The 16,288-nt window shown below is 56.7% G+C and overlaps 2 protein-coding genes across 7 annotated transcripts; both read right to left on the minus strand.

Moving 5' to 3' along the window:
- Positions 1 to 25: 25 nt before the first annotated feature.
- Positions 26 to 11,284, minus strand: znf385c (zinc finger protein 385C). Of its 5 annotated transcripts, none has more exons than XR_013328887.1 (12): positions 11,103 to 11,284; positions 10,947 to 11,070; positions 8,690 to 8,860; positions 4,211 to 4,341; positions 4,006 to 4,116; positions 2,738 to 2,936; positions 1,816 to 2,037; positions 1,540 to 1,736; positions 1,313 to 1,414; positions 1,141 to 1,242; positions 466 to 987; positions 26 to 125 (listed from the first exon to the last, which is right to left on the minus strand). XR_013328887.1 is itself a non-coding variant. In XM_077734388.1 (12 exons), exons 1-12 carry the CDS (start codon positions 11,174 to 11,176, stop codon positions 760 to 762), a joined length of 1,710 nt encoding a protein of 569 aa, XP_077590514.1. In that variant the 5' UTR covers positions 11,177 to 11,241; the 3' UTR covers positions 26 to 759. The 5 variants fall into 5 exon arrangements, 4 of the variants coding, with proteins under 4 accessions (XP_077590514.1, XP_077590513.1, XP_077590516.1 ...); XM_077734388.1 differs by adding an exon at positions 10,683 to 10,731 and having other exon boundaries at positions 26 to 987; positions 11,103 to 11,241; XM_077734387.1 differs by having other exon boundaries at positions 26 to 987.
- Positions 11,285 to 11,516: 232 nt separating this feature from the next.
- kat2a (K(lysine) acetyltransferase 2A) lies at positions 11,517 to 16,021 on the minus strand. 2 transcript variants are annotated; one of them, XM_077734385.1, is made up of 17 exons: positions 15,694 to 16,021; positions 15,281 to 15,404; positions 15,055 to 15,200; positions 14,884 to 14,973; positions 14,391 to 14,764; positions 14,209 to 14,303; positions 13,993 to 14,094; positions 13,779 to 13,915; positions 13,437 to 13,645; positions 13,221 to 13,347; positions 12,982 to 13,092; positions 12,768 to 12,911; positions 12,565 to 12,679; positions 12,446 to 12,482; positions 12,288 to 12,351; positions 12,135 to 12,222; positions 11,517 to 12,057 (listed from the first exon to the last, which is right to left on the minus strand). In XM_077734385.1, exons 1-17 carry the CDS (start codon positions 15,913 to 15,915, stop codon positions 11,864 to 11,866), a joined length of 2,379 nt encoding a protein of 792 aa, XP_077590511.1. In that variant the 5' UTR covers positions 15,916 to 16,021; the 3' UTR covers positions 11,517 to 11,863. The 2 variants fall into 2 exon arrangements, with proteins under 2 accessions (XP_077590511.1, XP_077590512.1); XM_077734386.1 differs by having other exon boundaries at positions 12,135 to 12,219; positions 15,694 to 16,020.
- Positions 16,022 to 16,288: the final 267 nt, after the last annotated feature.

Raw genomic sequence — 16,288 nt, forward strand, 5'->3', positions numbered from 1 at the left:
GACAAAATCCACCAGGAGCCATTGAGAAGTTCTAAAAGCTTTTTTTTATTTGACATAAATCCACTCAATACTAGCTCTCTTTACCCTGAACCCGGATGGATTGGTCGCAACCCCTTAAAAGTGGCCTTGAAAAAAAAAAAAGAGAAATCATAAACAATAACATATTCTGGTCATACTCTATGGTACACGTGACAATATCTACTCTGATAAAAGCTCTATCTATGGGGTTTGTTTCTACACGGAGCGCCAGCAGACAAGAGTGAGGCGGGCTGGCCGCTTGATTTAAGGGTGGCCTTGTTATTTGGACATGGCTTTGTCCTGACAGATAACACGCACACACGACTATACGTATTGCACAATGAAGAAAAATGCATAATCCCATCCCTCACTCGGGGATACGAGCGGCCGCCCGGCCACGGGCAGACCGGTGGCTATTGCTCCGAAAAAGATCAACCTGATGCTCACCTCATTTGTTTCTTGCGTGCCACGCTTTCGGGCTTGCTTTTTTTTTCTTGGTCCGGACAATGTTGCGGTTTCTCAAATGAGCCGAGCTCATCCATCATTTGTCTTTATTCCCCGGAGTCGGAGAATGACCTCGTCGTTTGAAGCCGCCCGCTCGATATTGGAAGTCGGAACAATCTGTCCCACATCTCAAAAGGGCCACTTAACGCGGGTGCCGTCACCCACTCCAGTGCATACTTTGGTCTCGGGGAAGGGGGGGGGGGGGGGGGGACACCAAAGGGGGAGGCGCGGGTGGCATTAATAGGGGGAGAAGATGACGGGCGCGTGCGCGGCCCGAAGAGGCCCCGGCGCCGGCCGGAACAGCGCCGGCCCCAAGAAGGGTGCGTGTATGAAGGCGGCGCCCAGGGGGTGGCGCAGCGCCAGCGGGTTGCTGGCCACGGTGCACAGGGCGGGCGCCGTCAGCGGGCCGGCCAGGAAGCCCGCTCCCAGGCTCTTGCTCAACTGCTTCTGCAAGGCCACTTTGGTCTGGAGGAGAAGACACACGCCCGGGACGTGGCTTTTAGCCGCCCGTCGACCACCAGATCCAAAACCAAAACCCTAACCCACCCGGCCTACCCGGCCGGCCACCTCCATTTGCCGTGGCCTCGTTCCTCGGCCGGGCCCGCTGGCCTTACTGACCTGCGAGGAGAGCGAAGCCAGGCCGTACTGGCCCAGAGCCTTCTTCATGAGCGACACGGCCGACAAGCCGGCGCCGCCGCCGCCGGCGCTCCACGGCATATTCTGCGGGGGTACGGACGGCTCAGCGGGCTGGCCGCAAAAGCAAAAAGTACGGGCGGTCCGTGTTGCTCACCATCAAACTGTTGTGCTGCTGCCGGCTCTTCCCGTGGGGGGTGAATTTTGGCCTGGGGGGTTTCCCTGCCATTCGATCCTTGTGCCGTCTGCTGTTCATGTGCTGGAAGTGAAAACAAACGGCAGATTCTTCTTCTTCTCGAGTGTCTACAAATTGCAATTCTAGCCCCTCTGGCCGTCTTTGACCTCCTTTTGAAAGGCGGCCCGCTTGCGCCACCGGCGTCTCACCTGGCCCAGTTGCGTCTCGGAGTTGAGCGAGATCTCGCACGCCCGGCAGCGGAAGCCGCCGGCCGAGACTCCGCCCGGGGCGCCTTTGCTCGCCGAGCGCTCGTCCCGGCAGCTGGCGCGCTGGGGCGCCGTCTTGCCCCCGCTTCGGCGACGGGGCGGCGGGCTCTGACCCTCCAGCGTCAGCTTGTGTTTGGCACCTGACGGGGACAGCGTGACGGAGTGGGAGATGCGTCCGACGGATGACACCCCCCCCCCCCCCCACTCCCCCGTACGTACCACTGTTGTGGGCTTCCAGCTGTGAGGCCGAGTTCACCGTCACTCTGCACGCGGGACAGCGGAGGCGCTCTTTGTCCTTTTGGCCGTCTGGTTGGGCAGGCGCCTCGGCCGAGGCGTCGCCCCGGACGTGGGCCTCGGCGTCCCCGCAAGGCGAGCCGCCGGGACTCCCCTCCCCCGTTTTGACGTCCGGGGAGGACGGCGCTTCCGGCTGCGGGCCGTGACCTGCGGAAGATTGGCCCGGTGTTCTATTCAGACCAACAAATGCATTTTGCCATTGTCATACCGATTGAAAATCCCACTTTTCAAAGCCACGGCCAAATGTGTCCACTCTAGAGCCTTTCAATGAAGGGTCGCCTTCTTTTAAAGGCAAAAGACCATGGCCCAGGCGACCAGTCGTCATGGACTTCCTGCCTTCTTTGGAGCCGCGCTTTGGGTGGCAGGTGCTTTTTTTCACGGCCATTGGGCACATGTGAACGATGCCTAACCCTTGGCCCTGTACCGCTTCTTCTTAGCTTGCCCCCGGGGGCGCCATTCCATTGGCCATTCCCACAATGCAATCGTATCCATTTAATCACTGAATGCTCATTAAAGTAGGAACACGTTTGAACGGCATAGCGCCTTCATAGTCTTATTATGTTCTCCATTTTTAGTACAAATCAGCTTTAGTCCAACCCCGCTTAAATGCAGGATTTGAAAAAAAATAAAAGATCTATGACTACATCTAGAATTTGAGCTCGGAATTAGCGCCCTCGTGCGCCCAAGCACATGACTACACATCAGGGCACGGCGTCTGACTACTGCTTGGTAGCGGAGGTGATGGGTAGTGCGGCCACCTAGTGACCCTCCTCGCCAAAAATACAACAACAAAACAAAAATGGATTTTGAATCGATAAGAGAATGATTTTTTCTTCTTCTCACGTACAAGTTCCCTCCCAGAGAGCGGGCGGCGAGATCTCGGCGCCGTGCCGCTGCTCTTTGGCGCCGGACGAGGGGTCGACGGACCGCCGCCGCCGCTGCTGCCTCTGCGGCCTCTGCTGTCGCTGCTGCCGGTTCTTCTGCGCCTCCGTGGCTTTCAGCTTGCGCGCATGCTTGTGGCCCTTGTAGTGCGCTTCTGCCTGATTCTGCAAAGCAAAAGACAGGTAAAAAAAAAAAGCCAGCCATTCAATTGGTGCGCTAGCCAGAGGCCACGCAATTCTGTCCCCAGATAACAGCGGCAGCTACAATCGGGGATGCGAGACGTGCCACTGTAGTCCATCTACACACCAGTCGAGAGGCCGGTTCCGACGACGAGACCACGTTCATAGTGAGGCGGCGCCCGATCCCAAGTACGCCGTGACTGGCCACAGTTTAATCAGAGAGCAACGCGCACGGCGTAGTCCAAGCAGAAGAAATGGAAGGAGGATTAGCGTGCCAGAGCTGAAAGTGTGCAACGTTGCCATTGCAGTAGCCATTCAAACTCTTCCAAAATCTGCATCTGGCTGCCTTGCTAACAAACAGACTAGTGTGCCCATTTCAAGCACCTTTGCTTTAGCTAAATTCCCCTTGGAAGCCCGTGCCCAAAGACAAAACATCCACGGGGCGAGGTCACGGAGCGCCGCAGAGCCGCCGGGTCGACGGCATCGGACGGCATCGGACGGCGGGCAGACGTCAGGGGCCGGAGCCCAGGCTGGCGGATCCCAGCCCTCCGGACGTCCCCGGGGAGCGGAGGGCCGCCACCGTGCCAATGTGCGCTTTGGATGATGAAGAGGACGACTATAAATAAAGTGGGTGTCGAGCCGGAGCGCGCCGTGACTAACGTGCTGTGAAAAAAAACAAGAAGCTTCAAACGTTGCTGCCACGCGAGCGAGCGAGCGATTGTGCCGCCAGCTGAGTCTCCCGCCACGCACGTCAGCGCTGGCACTGGAGCGCGGACCCTCGCCGCCACGCCACCTCGCCCCGTTCCGCCAGCGGCGAGCCATTTTTTTTTTGGGTCCTTTCTTTGGGCGGATAAAAATAGACGGCGCCCCGAGCAAACGGAAGGCAAATGAAAATAGGAGGCTCGGAAGTGCGGAAACCCAGCAAATGGCCGCCATCAAATAGAGAACGCCGTCCATTTCTTTCATTTGACTAATCGCAGGCTTGGTTTGGGTGGCTCTACCACCCCCCCCCCCCACCCACCACACCCCCCAGGTCAATCAAAGGTCTTCCTACCGTGGAGTTAAAGCGCAGGTGGCAAATGTTGCAGGAGATGATGGCTTTCTTCTTGAGGGGCTGAGGGACGCCAAAGGTGTGATTGATCACCGCCTTCTGGACGGGGTCCATCTGGGAAAAAAAAAGAAAGAAATAAAAATGACAAAAAGACTTTTCCGGCGAGTGCCGTGGTGTCCCACCGGAGGAACGGCGTGGCGTCACTCACCGCGTTGAAGTTGGGGAAGAGGCTGAGCGGCCAAGAAGCGTTGAGCGGGAACGGCAGCAGACGCTTCGGCTCCGGCCCGGGCAGCGCCCCCGCGGAGGGGGTCATGGCCGGCCCGCCCCGCCCCGACGTACCTCCGCAACAGAGACGACAGCGTCTTAGCCCGCGACTCCCCAAAGAGAGCGTGACGGCGGGCATTGCCCGACGTTGACAGCCATTGACTGGCGTCCCGGCCAAACCTACCCCCAGCCCCCCCTCCTCCCGTTGGCCACGGCCCGCCCGCTTGAATCACCGCGTCTGGTTACGCAACGGCCAGCCGGCGTCATCCCGCATCTGTCGTGTTTGTGTGTGGGGGTGCTCATTTTCATCAACTCTGTGGTGGTGGTCCTGGTTTTCTCTCGCTCGCTCTCTCTCTCTCTCTCTCACCGCCAAGTAACGGCGTCAATCTTGGCCAAAGAGGAACAGCCAAGCGAGCGTTTTCACGCTTTTTCACAATGGAGCGCCTCGGCCGATGTCTGTCGCCATCAGAGGCACCAAAAAGCACATTTTCTAGAACGCATGGAGAGCGCCGGCTACGCTCGGCGCAAAAGCCAGAAGGGTCCACTGCTCGGACGGGAGGTCCGCAAAACTAGCGCCGCAAAACGCCAATGGACATCAATGTGGCGGCCCGCGAACCAACCCGACTTTGACACCCTCTTCGTATGTCCAATGCTTCGATTTCTTGGAGGCGCTCATTCTTCAATGGTCAAAATTATTGCACTAGGATGGGCCATGTTTGAAATTAGTCAAAAAAATTAGTCTTGGGTGGGGTGTGGGGGCAGCTTTTGGCTCAAGCCGTCCAGCAGTGACCGAGCGAGCTGACTGAAGCACAGCGGGGGTTGGCCTGTGACGAGCAGCTGACTCCAATCCACTGATTGCACTCGCAGGACACTTAGTATTGTGGAAAGCTTTAGAAGTTGAAACCAAAACACTCACTTTTGGCCTTTTCTTTTAAATTTTGCCCAGCTCTGTGAAATAAATGCTTAGTTTTATGGGATACTATGACCTCCTTCATATGTCCAATGCTTCAATTTGTTTGAGGCGCTCTCTCTCTCTCTCTTCAATGGTCAAAAGTTTGAATTTGAAGGCCCTTGTTTGAAATAGGTCAGAAAAAAAAACTATTGAACTGGCTTTGACAGTTTACAAACATAGGTGAAAAAGTTGAATGGACGGGGGTGGGGGCCGCTGTGGTCGGAGAGGGGAGGGGGGAGCTTTTGGCTCAAGCCTTCCAGCGGCGACCGAGCGAGCTGACACGGTTGAAGCACAGCGGCAGCTGACGCCAATCCACTGATTGCACTTGCGGCACACTAGTATTGCAGAAAACTTTCCTCTTTTGAGGTTTTGAGTTTGCCCAGCCCTGTTATATGGCGGTGGCGCAAGACAAAGAAAAGCTTCCAGTTTTCTGGTGGTGGGGGTCACCTGGTTTAGTTTTTCCTCTCCACCTGCTTGACACTGGCATTTATTCTTAAGGCCTTTATCCGTACTTGTTTTCTATTCCATTGAGTAAAATGGAAAAATGTTGGCGGGAAGCAATGACAATTTCAAAAGCTTGAGGAAGGCTCCAAATATTTGTCAGTAGTTGAACTTCTCCGGACCAATTCACCTACACGTTTCATTGCTCTCGTTGGTTCCATAATTTTCACCAAAAGACGACAAGTATCGCGTCATTGGATGACTGACGTGATGGTGGAATCCCAATACAAGAAGCAAAATGAATAAAAAAGGGCAAGTGCTGTTTTGGTTAGGCCAAAAGGCTTTTTATTGGATATTTGGAGCGCAAAAACAATGAGATCTTTGGTCCGGTGCAAATGATACTGAAAAGAAAAAGCAGCACTAAATGGCTCCCTTGGCTGAAAAGAAGGAAGTGGCGTGACCTTAAGACTATGTCAACTAAATGAGGATGAGGAAGGAGGACTTTTTAGGGTCAAGGACTCACCCATGAGCATGGCAGGCCGCGGTGGCGTGGCGCGTCTGTCCGTTTGTCCGCCCGTCCTTCGCCTCCTCCTGGGCGCAGAGAGCAATTGGCGGCCGTCGGGGTGCGCCGTGTCCGATTCCCAGGGGTGTCCGGTGGGTGCTCCGCAATTCCACCGCCGTTAAAATTCCCTCCCGCGTGGGCTCAACGGTGGCCGGGCAACAATGAATGAGGCGGAAGAGCGCAAGAGCGGCGAAGCCCGGACCGCCTCTCTCTCTCTCTCACTCTCTCTCTCTCTCTCTCATTCGCTCGACCCGGAGAGCACCACAGATTAGCCGTGACAATATTTTTTCTCCCACTCGGAGCGGCAACGTAGGGCCGCCCCGACGACAGCGTGACCTTCCGTCAAAGAGTCGACGGATCCCATCAAAGAGGGGCGTCATTCAAATGCGCCGAGCAAATCCCCGCCCTGGGCTAGCGTCCCGAGACGAGGCCTATTGTCTCGGGCCCACGTCGGAGTTCGCCGGTCTCCCGTGGAGAGACGGGCACCGCCGCGCTTCCGACGTGGGCGAGCCAGAAGAAAGGAAAAAAAAAAGCGTGGCGGGCAGATGTCAAAAGCCATAAAAGTCTGGGAAGCGGCGTCAGCTGGAAAAACCCAGCCACGCGGCCTTCTGGCCCAAAGAAGATGTCCTCCGGCCCGACAACCGCCCGCCCGCCCGCCCGCCTGTTTTTCTGTCTGTTCGAATGACTGCGTGAGTGCCCGCGCGGCCGCCTGTCGGGGCGCGTGAGGGCACCGGCCCGTCCTTAACGCTGACGAGCGGCGACGGCCGAGAGGAGGAGGAGGAGGAGGAAGAGGAGGAAGAAGAGGAGGAGGAGGAGGACGAGTCTAGTCGGGCAAAGCAAATGTGCCGACGGAAATAAAGAAAGGCGTGCACAGCCAGCCGTGGCCTCGTGTGCGCAGAAGGAGTGGTTGTGGTGGAAAAAGACCGTTTTAAATAGCGCCCTAATTCCGGAGAGACCCAGGCGGCCAAGTCTTGGTGTTGTGCCCGACAGATGCTCCGGACGCAACAATAAGTGCCGGAGCGGGTCGGGAGCCAAAAGGAGCACCTTTGGAGCCCCCCCGTTCCGCCGAGTCCTCCAGAGACGGAAGAGGAAAGCCCGGGACCCGGCCGAAGCGTATATTCAAATAGGAATGCGCTCCGCCATCAGCTCGGCGGCGCCAACGCTCTCCCTATTTTTTTTTCTTCATTTTATTTTCGGACCAGCTTTTCCGGAGGTGACGCCCGTCTCGTAAATTGTACCCAATCCCGCTTAGGCTACATATTTTCGGACATTTTGAGGCCCTACCAAGTCCCAAAAGGGTCACGTGAGAAAGCGGCCGCTCCCGCGTGCGGCCCAATCGGCCCACCGCGCAATTTCCGGCGTATAATTAGCTTTTAATGAGCAACCCGGTGGCGAGCCGCATTAAGCCGCCCGGCTTTGGCCGGCCGGCTTAAAATAAGCATTGCTCCAGTCGCCCCAGAAAGCTGCTCCGGTCGCCCGCTTGTCGATCTGCCCTTTCTTTTGCTCCTTTTGCCGGCGAGCCGACCGACCTACTTGCCAGCCTTTTTGCAATACCATCACAAGCGTGGCACGGCGCCAAGGGATCATTTTAAACACGTATGTATACGCCATCAAACAGACACGCGGGATAACGTGGCACGCCTGGGCTAATCCGCCGGCCGTTTATGCTGGCTAATCAAGCGCATCCAGATCAAAGGCTTTCTTTAATGGGATTTGCTTGGGCAGAAAGCCGGCGCGACGGCTAAAGCTAAGGCTAAGATGCCGCAAACGGGGTGTCGCGGTCACAAGCACCGAGGGCCACTTTGTCCGGGCGTTTCTCTCCACCAAATTGCAAAAAAGTGGCACATTGTGGGCTTGACGTATGAAAAATTTGACGTCGGAGGGAGAGGGAGAGGGGTGTGGGGGGGGGGGACAAAGTATGCACTTTACCAGCCAGACCAAAATAAAAGACAGACGCGCAAGTGCGCTCATGCGGAAAATGCTGGCCTTTAATCCAATCTGTCGCGCTTAATTAAAGCAGAGGAGGTGGCATCCCATGGCCCCCCATGGCATCCCATGGCATCAGACGGCCAATCGGCCCACCCCGGTGACCAGAAACGGGGGGAGGTCTGTTGGCGCGTGCGGCCTAGACCCAAATCTCTTTGGGTCCGAGCGCCCGCGTGCAAAGGGGGGTAGAAAGACGCTTGGGAAAATAACCAAAAGACGCCGACTACATAAGCAGCAGCGGGCGGGCGGGCCGACAGCCCGGGGGGGGGAGTCGGCAGAAGGTGAGTGCGCGTCACAGAGAATCCGCACGCGTCCGTCCGGGAGCCAACGCACCCGCGGCCGTGGTCGGGTGAGTTTAGGTCACGTCGGCCGGTTAGACGGTTTTATGTTTGGATCGGCGTCTCACGTGCTTTGGAGCAAAAGCATTCCCCCAAAAGGACGCTTCTCAATGTCCAAGCTACGGCCGATTCCAAGGGTCTCACCTGCGTGGACGCCCGAGCTCCGCCGCCGAAGCCTCCTCTGGTGCGACTTGCCCTTGTAATGGATCTGCGCCTGCGCCGGCGAGTTGAGCCGGAGGCGGCACAGTCGGCAGGCCGCCGCCGCCGCCGCCGTGTCGCCTGGGCGGGCGCCTCCCGACGAGGGACGATTCATCGCTGCAGAGACACAATGTGGTAGAATGACAATTAGACGCCGGCATGAACGGCGTGAAGTGGCCTGCCATCGAAAAAGGAAGGCAATGGTGTATATGTCATTCTATTGGGAGACCGACAATGAAAGACTTGCATTGACTTGGATAAGGAAGACTGGAGGCCAAAGCTCATTCCAGCGACCGCTCATTTCCGGGACGTCATCCGCGTCGCTCCAAATGCAACCATTTGGCTCCAAACGTCGGGCCGGCTCCAAAGGTAGGGCCGCCTCCGTCGCCGCCCCCGAGAGCGCAACAGAGCTATTAGCCGTGTTAAACTAGGCTAATGATCTAGCGCGCCATTAAGGCACACAGGGGAAAGATAACATGGGCTCAAGTAGGACATTGGAGGAGGAGCTGGGCTTCTGGTCCGCCCATCTACCGGTCGTGCGCGCACGCCACGCAGCGCGAGCAAAAGGGAGCCAAAAGCGCCGGCCCTTTGGGGACGCCTGGGGCTTTCCGTAGGGTGGGCGGGGGTGGACGGGGCTGGACGGGGGCGTCGGCCTCAAAAGTCACACAGAGCGCAAAGCCACTCAAAGGAATATGTGTTTGTGTGCGGACGTACGATGCACCGGGCCCTTCAAGGGCGTACTGTGCTTGGCGGCGGGGGGGCTGCGGGGGGGCCGAACCTCTGTGGCTTTTAAAAGGTGGCTGGGGAGCGAGCGCAGGGGCAGCCCAGCTGACTGGAGCCAGTGTGGGAGGGAGAGAAAAAAGGGCTTTTTAAAAAAAAAAAAAAAAAAAAAAGCCAATTTTTAATGACGCTCTTACCCACGGGCGCCCCGTAGTATTTCAAACTAATTGTAGCTTAGGAGAGTTGTTTATTTCTTTCTTTTTTTTTTTTAGCTCGGGGCTAACGAGACAGCCGACCAGCGTCACCTCCACGCTCCAAAATTGGAGTCACGGCAATCAAAGCGGCAAGAGGTCCAAAACCTCCGCCAGGAGATGATGGCCCATTTTTCAGTGTGCCCGCCCCAGGACAGAAATGGCTTCTTTTCTGTACGCCTCGGAGCGCATCCCGGGCATTTTTTTTTTCTTCCTCTGCTCACGGAACGGGACAAAAACAAGCGGGAAGGGCGCTACTTGGGCAGCAATTAGGGCCGGCGCGACGTCACGCCGGCCCAGACCGCCGGAGAGAGGCCTCTTCCATATCATTCCCTCTGCCATGACGGGGCACGGGAATTGAACTTGAGGACGGGCGCATTGGGGCGCGTTGGTGAAGGAGCCTTCTTGTCCTTTGTCACGGCGGCCGGCTACCTGCGGCCGGCACACTGGAGCCGCTGTGTTGGGCACAGACGGCTCAGTGTGCGCGCCCGGCGTGTTTGCTTAAGCGTACACACTGAGGCCACTGTACGCGTGCAGGTGGAGAGGCGCGGCCACCGGAAGCCCCACGGCCCGGCCCATTGGACGTCTATCGCCGTCGGTGCCACATTTGGCTTTAGGACGTGACTTGAGCGGGCCATTCGGAGCGGCATTGAAAAAAAGAAATAGCACGGTTTCGAACGAAGGAAAGCGTCTCCCTTTGGAGTGGCTGCCGTCATTTCCAGTGACTCGACCGTAGGTGTCAAAGTCATTCCAAAGAGGGCCGAGTGGGTGCGGGTTTTGGTTCTAAGCCACCCAGATGACACCTTCTCAGTTTTTCATCTGTTTTCTTCCAACTGGAAGCAGTTGATTGCAGTCAGGTGCTGCTGCTTCCTCCAACCAACAGACCTCCTCAGTGGCCCAAGTAGCACCTATTTGGCCCTTTCTGAAATGATTTGGACACCTGAAATTGAGGTATTTTAAACACTCACGCGAGTTTTCGTCGGCGTGTCCACGATCAATGGCGTTCGATTGGGATTCCTTGAGATTTCGTCCAAGTGCCAAATAAGTTACGGCGTTGTGTCAGCGAACGCCATGCACAAAAACAAACAAACAAACAAACAAACAAAACAAGAACGTATAAAGCCTCCTCGCTCAAACCGACTTGCCTGCTTCCTCTCTGCTATCCTTTGTCGCAAGTTTCGGCACGCAACCAAACGACGTCCGACTCTTTCTCTCGCTCTCATTCAACTTACCGAGGCGTCGCAGGTGTCGGTCCGCACACCTGAAGCTCCGGCCACGCCGACACGAGAGTAGCAGTCGAGTAAGTGGCGAGTCCGCGTCAGCGTCCGTCCAACGCCTCCCCTTGCCTGCGGGCTGGCAGAGAGGCGGGAAGGTTGGCAGGCAGGCAGGCAGAGAGGCAGGCGGCATGCAGGCAGGCGGTCGCTGTGGTCAAGGCCGAGCCAATCGACGCCGGCCGAAGCATCCGACGCCGTCAAGTTGGCCCAAGCGCAGAGCGAGCGGGGGCGGAGACGGCGGAAATGGCCTTTCAAAATTAAGCCAAAGAACAATATCATCCTCTAGCGGCGTGGTTGGCAACATTAGAACTGCAAGAAAGTGTTTGGTGGAAGAAATTTTACAAAAGCCACCGGTGTGGGGGGAAAAAAAACAAGTTTGTGCAGAGAAAGTCGAAAGAGAAGAGGTGAAAGAAATGCAATTGGTTTGGACTGCCCACAACGCCACCTGCTGGCCTCCCCTCCCGTTACGCGACGGGAACGGTCTTTCAAACCCAGACTGCATGAAATATGACAATATTTGCAGCCAGATGATATCACAAAAGCCTTTACTGTCATCTCTGGCAAATATGGAATCCACAGTCACAATAAATGTCCATTTTGTGCGTTTGAAACTAAACAACAACCCGTGGTTGGAAACACAAAGCGGAATAAAGCTAATGTTTTGCCTTTGTTTTCTTGAGGGATCTTCAAGTGCGTCGGCAAAGTCAGGCCGCCGGCCCGTCCGCCCGCCCGTCCGCCCGCCCGTCCGCCCGCCCGCTTTGGGAATGACACGTGACAGAGATAAAGCGCGATACGCCGTGGGGCGTGGCTCCCGCCGTCTGGCCGCCCCGTCAAATCTGTCCGTCTGGCGTGATCCAAAGCAAAAGGGACAATGTTCATTTGTCGATGAGGCCGCAGTCTTTGAGTTTAAAGTAGAAGAACTTCTCCAGCGTGTTGGCCGACTTGCAGTACTCGCTGTCGGGCGGGTTGTACTCGCGGCAATTGGTGACGATGCGCTGCAGGTCGGCGATGAACAGTTTCTTGGTCACGTAGTAGCGGTTCTTCAAGCGCTCCGTCATGGTCTTTAGGTCTGCGCCGGTGGAGACAAAAGGACTTTGAGCGAGGACGGGGGGGCCGGCCGGCCGGACCACCCACCCACGTACGTACCGATGGGGAAGCGGATGATCTCGTAATAATCGGGCGCCTCCGACTTCTTGACGGGCTCCATGAACGGCCACGCGTCCGGATGAGTCTGCTTTAGGGCGACACGTGATGACCTCCAGCGACCCTAGCGGAAACGAGCTCAACGGCCTAGCGCACCTTGATCTGAGCCAGGAGGTTCTTTAGCATGTTGTACAACACGTCGGGGTCCTTCACCTCTTTCCTTTAATTAAGCAAAAAAAAAAAGGAAAAAGAAAGGCGGCGTTGACGCGGCCAAAAAGGCCCCGAAGAAAGAGCAGAGTGGCGGGCGCGCTTACACTTTCTCCTTGGCGCTGGGCTTCCATCCCGTTTCTCCTGGGGGATAACGACAGCAACGTAAGCAACGCCGGCAAGGAAAAGCGAGCGAGCGAGCGAGCGCATGGGATGGAACACTGACTTATGCCCGGGATGCTCTCCACGGGGATCTGGCGCACGCCCTCCTTGAAGCAGGTCAGGCCCGGGTAGACTTTCCTGATCTGACTCTGCTTCCTCTCGATCAGCTTCTTGATGATCTGAGCAGGAGGAAGAGGAGGAGGCCGCCGTTAACCACAAGGATTTTGGCCCTCCTTCCGTTTCAAGGACAAAAACATCGAGACAGACCTCTTTCTGCCTCTTGATAATGTGCGACAACTCCGTGTAGGGAATCCTGGGGTTCAACTCGCACTCCATCAGGGTGGCTCCCTCGTAATCTTTGATGTAGCCCAGGTAGCGAGTCTTGGGCACTTTGATGTCTTTGGAGAAGCCCTGGCGGGACGGCGGCGGGACGGACGCAACTTTCAACTTGGAAAACCTCGGAGAGCCCTCGGGAGCTCACCTGCTTCTTGAAGTAGCCGATGGCGTACTCGTCGGCGTAGGTCAGAAAGAACAGGATGTTGTGTTTGATGTGGTACTCCTTCAGGTGGTTCATCAAGTGCGTGCCGTAGCCCTGGCGGGGTGACGGTCGCAAAAACAAAACACACCAAAACGGAGAGCTCTTTTGAATAACTTGCACTATTTGCCAGACAATACGTCCGTGGGCAAAATGGAAGGCCGTCACGGGTTAACACGGCGTACCTTCACTTGCTCGTTGGAGGTGACGGCGCAGAAGACGATCTCGGTGAAACCTTGGGTGGGAAACATCCTAAAACAGATGCCCCCGATGACGCGGCCATCTTTGACCAGGGCCAAGGTCTTGTGCTTCCTGCCGGGGAGGCAGGGAATTTAACATCCAATCCCTAGACGGTCCGGCAAAAGCAAGCGGCGCAAGCGGCGCAAACGGCAAACTCTCACGGGTCGAAAACCAGCCGCGTGATATACTCTTTGGGCATCCGGGGTAACTGGTGCGAGAAGACGTTCTGCAGGCCCACCAGCCACATCAGGATCTTCTTATTGGACTTCTGGGACAGCGAGTTGCCGATCACGTGGAACTCGATGATGCCGCGACGCTCCTCCAGACGCGCCGTCTCGTCGCGGGCCGCGTTGGGCGTCAGGAGGTTGGTCTGCAAAAGGGGTGGCGTCAACGCCGGACCATTTCCTCCCACGCCGCCGCGCCACGCCCAGCCAATGTCGCTCGGCGCTTCCGGGACAAATCTCTGTCGCTCCGGCTTCCATCGGCGGCATCCCGTGACCCACCTCGGGGCCCAGCATGGCGGCGGGGTCCGTGATGGTCATCATCACCTCGTTGACCAGCTCCATGGGAATGTCGCCCATCACCCGGATGCGCTTGGCGTCTTCCAGCGTCAGCGCCTCGGGGAGTTTGCGCTTCTCGCCTGGAAGGGAGGAAGAAATCAGCAAAGCGGCCAAGACGGGGTGCCGGGCCACGACCACGCAATTTGGAGACGCTGACCCGGACTGGGCTCCGGACAGGTGGCGTCCAGAGCGCCCAGAGACGACGAGGCCGCGCTCAGAGCCTTGGAGAGGGCGGACGAGGACGCAGAGGGGGCCGGCGCTGAAAAACACCAAAAGACATGAAAGGAGCACGCTCGTGGTCACGGAGAAACGCGTGGAGAGAGCCACGCCCCTCTCCCCTCTTTCCCGATGGCCAAAGTACGGGCGGCCTGACCCGTCTGGGCGCCGTCGGCGGCGGGCACGGTGAAGTCGGCCTCCCAGATGGGAGAATTTTCCCCGTAGATTTCTTCTTCCAGCATGGACAGAAACCTGTGGACGACATTCATCTCAACGTCTTCTCCCTCACGGAGGCAGGCATAAACATTGCCCCCCCCTCCCTCTCGGAACGCCCCTTACTTGGGGAAGTGCGTGAGGATGAGCGTGCGCTTCTCGGGCAGCAGCTTATCTTTCTCCACGCGGAACTTCTCCAGCAGCTGGCGCCGCGTGACGGTGAAGATGGACTTGAGCAGACTGCGCCCAAAGACCTGCGTGGTCTCGTAGCGCGGCAGGCTGTCGTTGCTCTGCGGCACGTGGCAGTAGCACAGCCAGCGCGTGTAGTCCACCTTGTAGGCCGTGCCGTCCTCCCGCCGCGTGCGCTGCCGGTACTGCGTGGGCGTCTCCAGCTTCCAGTAGTTGAGGCACAGCAGGAACATCTTGGACAGCTCGAACATGGTCTGCCGCTCCTTGGGCGCCAGGTGGCTAAATTTGTACTGCACAAAGTTCAGCACGCCCTGTGCCCGGCAAGACGGGAGGAGATGCCAGTTCAAAGGGGGCCGGGCCAAACTACGAGTCACCCACGACCCCCCCCCCCCCCCCCCCCAATAGCTATTTTGCCACGGTGATGGATCACCTGTTCGATGTTGGGTTTCTCAAAGGGCGGACTGCCCAGCGATCCTTCCACCACTGGCTGGCTCATCTGCAGGATGCATTTTCTAAGCAGCTGCCAATCAAAAAGGGCCAGGCTTTCCACACGCTGTCATTTTGCCCTCCCCGGCGCCTCCCCGTGCGCCCGCGCTCCTACCTTGAACAGGTAAAAATAGACCTGCTTGGTGTCCGTGTCCTCCTCCTTGTGCACAGACATGAACAGGTTCTCCACATCCACCACCATGCCCAGCAGTCGGTTGATCTCATCCTCCGACACATTCTCCAGGTGGGAGACGTGGTCGGCTGCCAGAAAGGGTGTGTCACAGGCGTGAACAAGACTGCCAGAGAGTATGTATTGGTTTAAAAAAAAAATCGCCTTCTACCCAGAGAATGTCCACAGCTGCGGCACGGCTCGCTTAAACTGGCGGCTTGTTGCTGCAGGTCTACCCGGGGAGCCGTGGGGGGATTGGGGTTCTTCCAGCCGTTGCATTTACATGTGTCAATCGCCTCAACACACGCACACACACGACGGACGATAAATGAATCGGGCCGACAAGGCTCAAATCAAATATCCACGTCTACTTCACTAATGAGGCCACCTAAAACCAAACTAACGTATGTTCACCCGAAATAAATCCATGGAAAAGTAGAGCTAGAGAGTGCTATCTAAGCAGCTAGCTAGCTAGGTTCAAGTTACCGTTAGCTCGTGTTATTATTGTAATTACCGGATAAATACTTAACCACCAATGAGACAGACAATATATATCAACAAGGTTTAGGCAGATGAGCAAACTACCTTGCAGGCGGAGAAAACGCCAAGTTTCTCCAGCTTCTTGGCCCGTGGAAAGGCTCGAACTTGGGCTTTCTTCTGGCTGGCGCGCTGCTGTTGACTCAGGCCGGGCCTGGCCGGGTCGCTGCTAGCCGAAGCCGAGGCGGTCGCGGCGACGGCGGCACCGGACCCAGTCGGCTGGGCTTGGAGAAGCCGGGGTTGCAGGGCCTGAGCCGCCGTGTCCGACATTTCAAACAGCGTCTTTTTCTTCTTCGTCTTATTTTTATTATTCTCCTTCCGTCTCTTTTTCTTCTTCTTCTTCTTCTTCTTCTTCTTCTTCTTCCTCCTCCTCCAACTTCTTCTTCCTCGTCTTTAGACTGCCGGGCGGTAACTCGTGCGCCGCATTCAGGCACGGCTGGGAAAATCAACCTTTGAAAAAGAAAATGACTCGACAACGGACGATTAGTATCCTTCATTCGTTATCGAATCCGGTCCAAATCCAATCGCCCGATTTATGATAATACTCCTATGATTGAATTTCACCCACCACTTTATCACGACAATTGACCGGTTCAGTTGACCTTTTCAGTCTCTTTAGTCTGCCATGTGCTTTGGCGAAAAC

Source organism: Stigmatopora nigra, chromosome 15 (assembly GCF_051989575.1).
Source record: "Stigmatopora nigra isolate UIUO_SnigA chromosome 15, RoL_Snig_1.1, whole genome shotgun sequence".
Taxonomy (NCBI): domain Eukaryota; kingdom Metazoa; phylum Chordata; class Actinopteri; order Syngnathiformes; family Syngnathidae; genus Stigmatopora; species Stigmatopora nigra.

Coding starts and splice junctions, on each gene's coding strand:
- kat2a (XM_077734385.1), bottom strand. CDS start 15,915: ATGTCGGACACGGCGGCTCAGGCCCTGCAACCCCGGCTTCTCCAAGCC. Junction 14,974..15,054: donor TCTATTTTTACCTGTTCAAG/GTAGGAGCGCGG, acceptor TTTGATTGGCAG/CTGCTTAGAAAATGCATCCT. Junction 14,095..14,208: donor CGCCGACGGCGCCCAGACGG/GTCAGGCCGCCC, acceptor GGTGTTTTTCAG/CGCCGGCCCCCTCTGCGTCC.
- znf385c (XM_077734387.1), bottom strand. CDS start 11,267: ATGATATTGTTCTTTGGCTTAATTTTGAAAGGCCATTTCCGCCGTCTC. Junction 11,071..11,102: donor CATGCCGCCTGCCTCTCTGC/CTGCCTGCCTGC, acceptor CCGCCTCTCTGC/CAGCCCGCAGGCAAGGGGAG. Junction 4,117..4,210: donor TCTTCCCCAACTTCAACGCG/GTGAGTGACGCC, acceptor TTTTTTTCCCAG/ATGGACCCCGTCCAGAAGGC.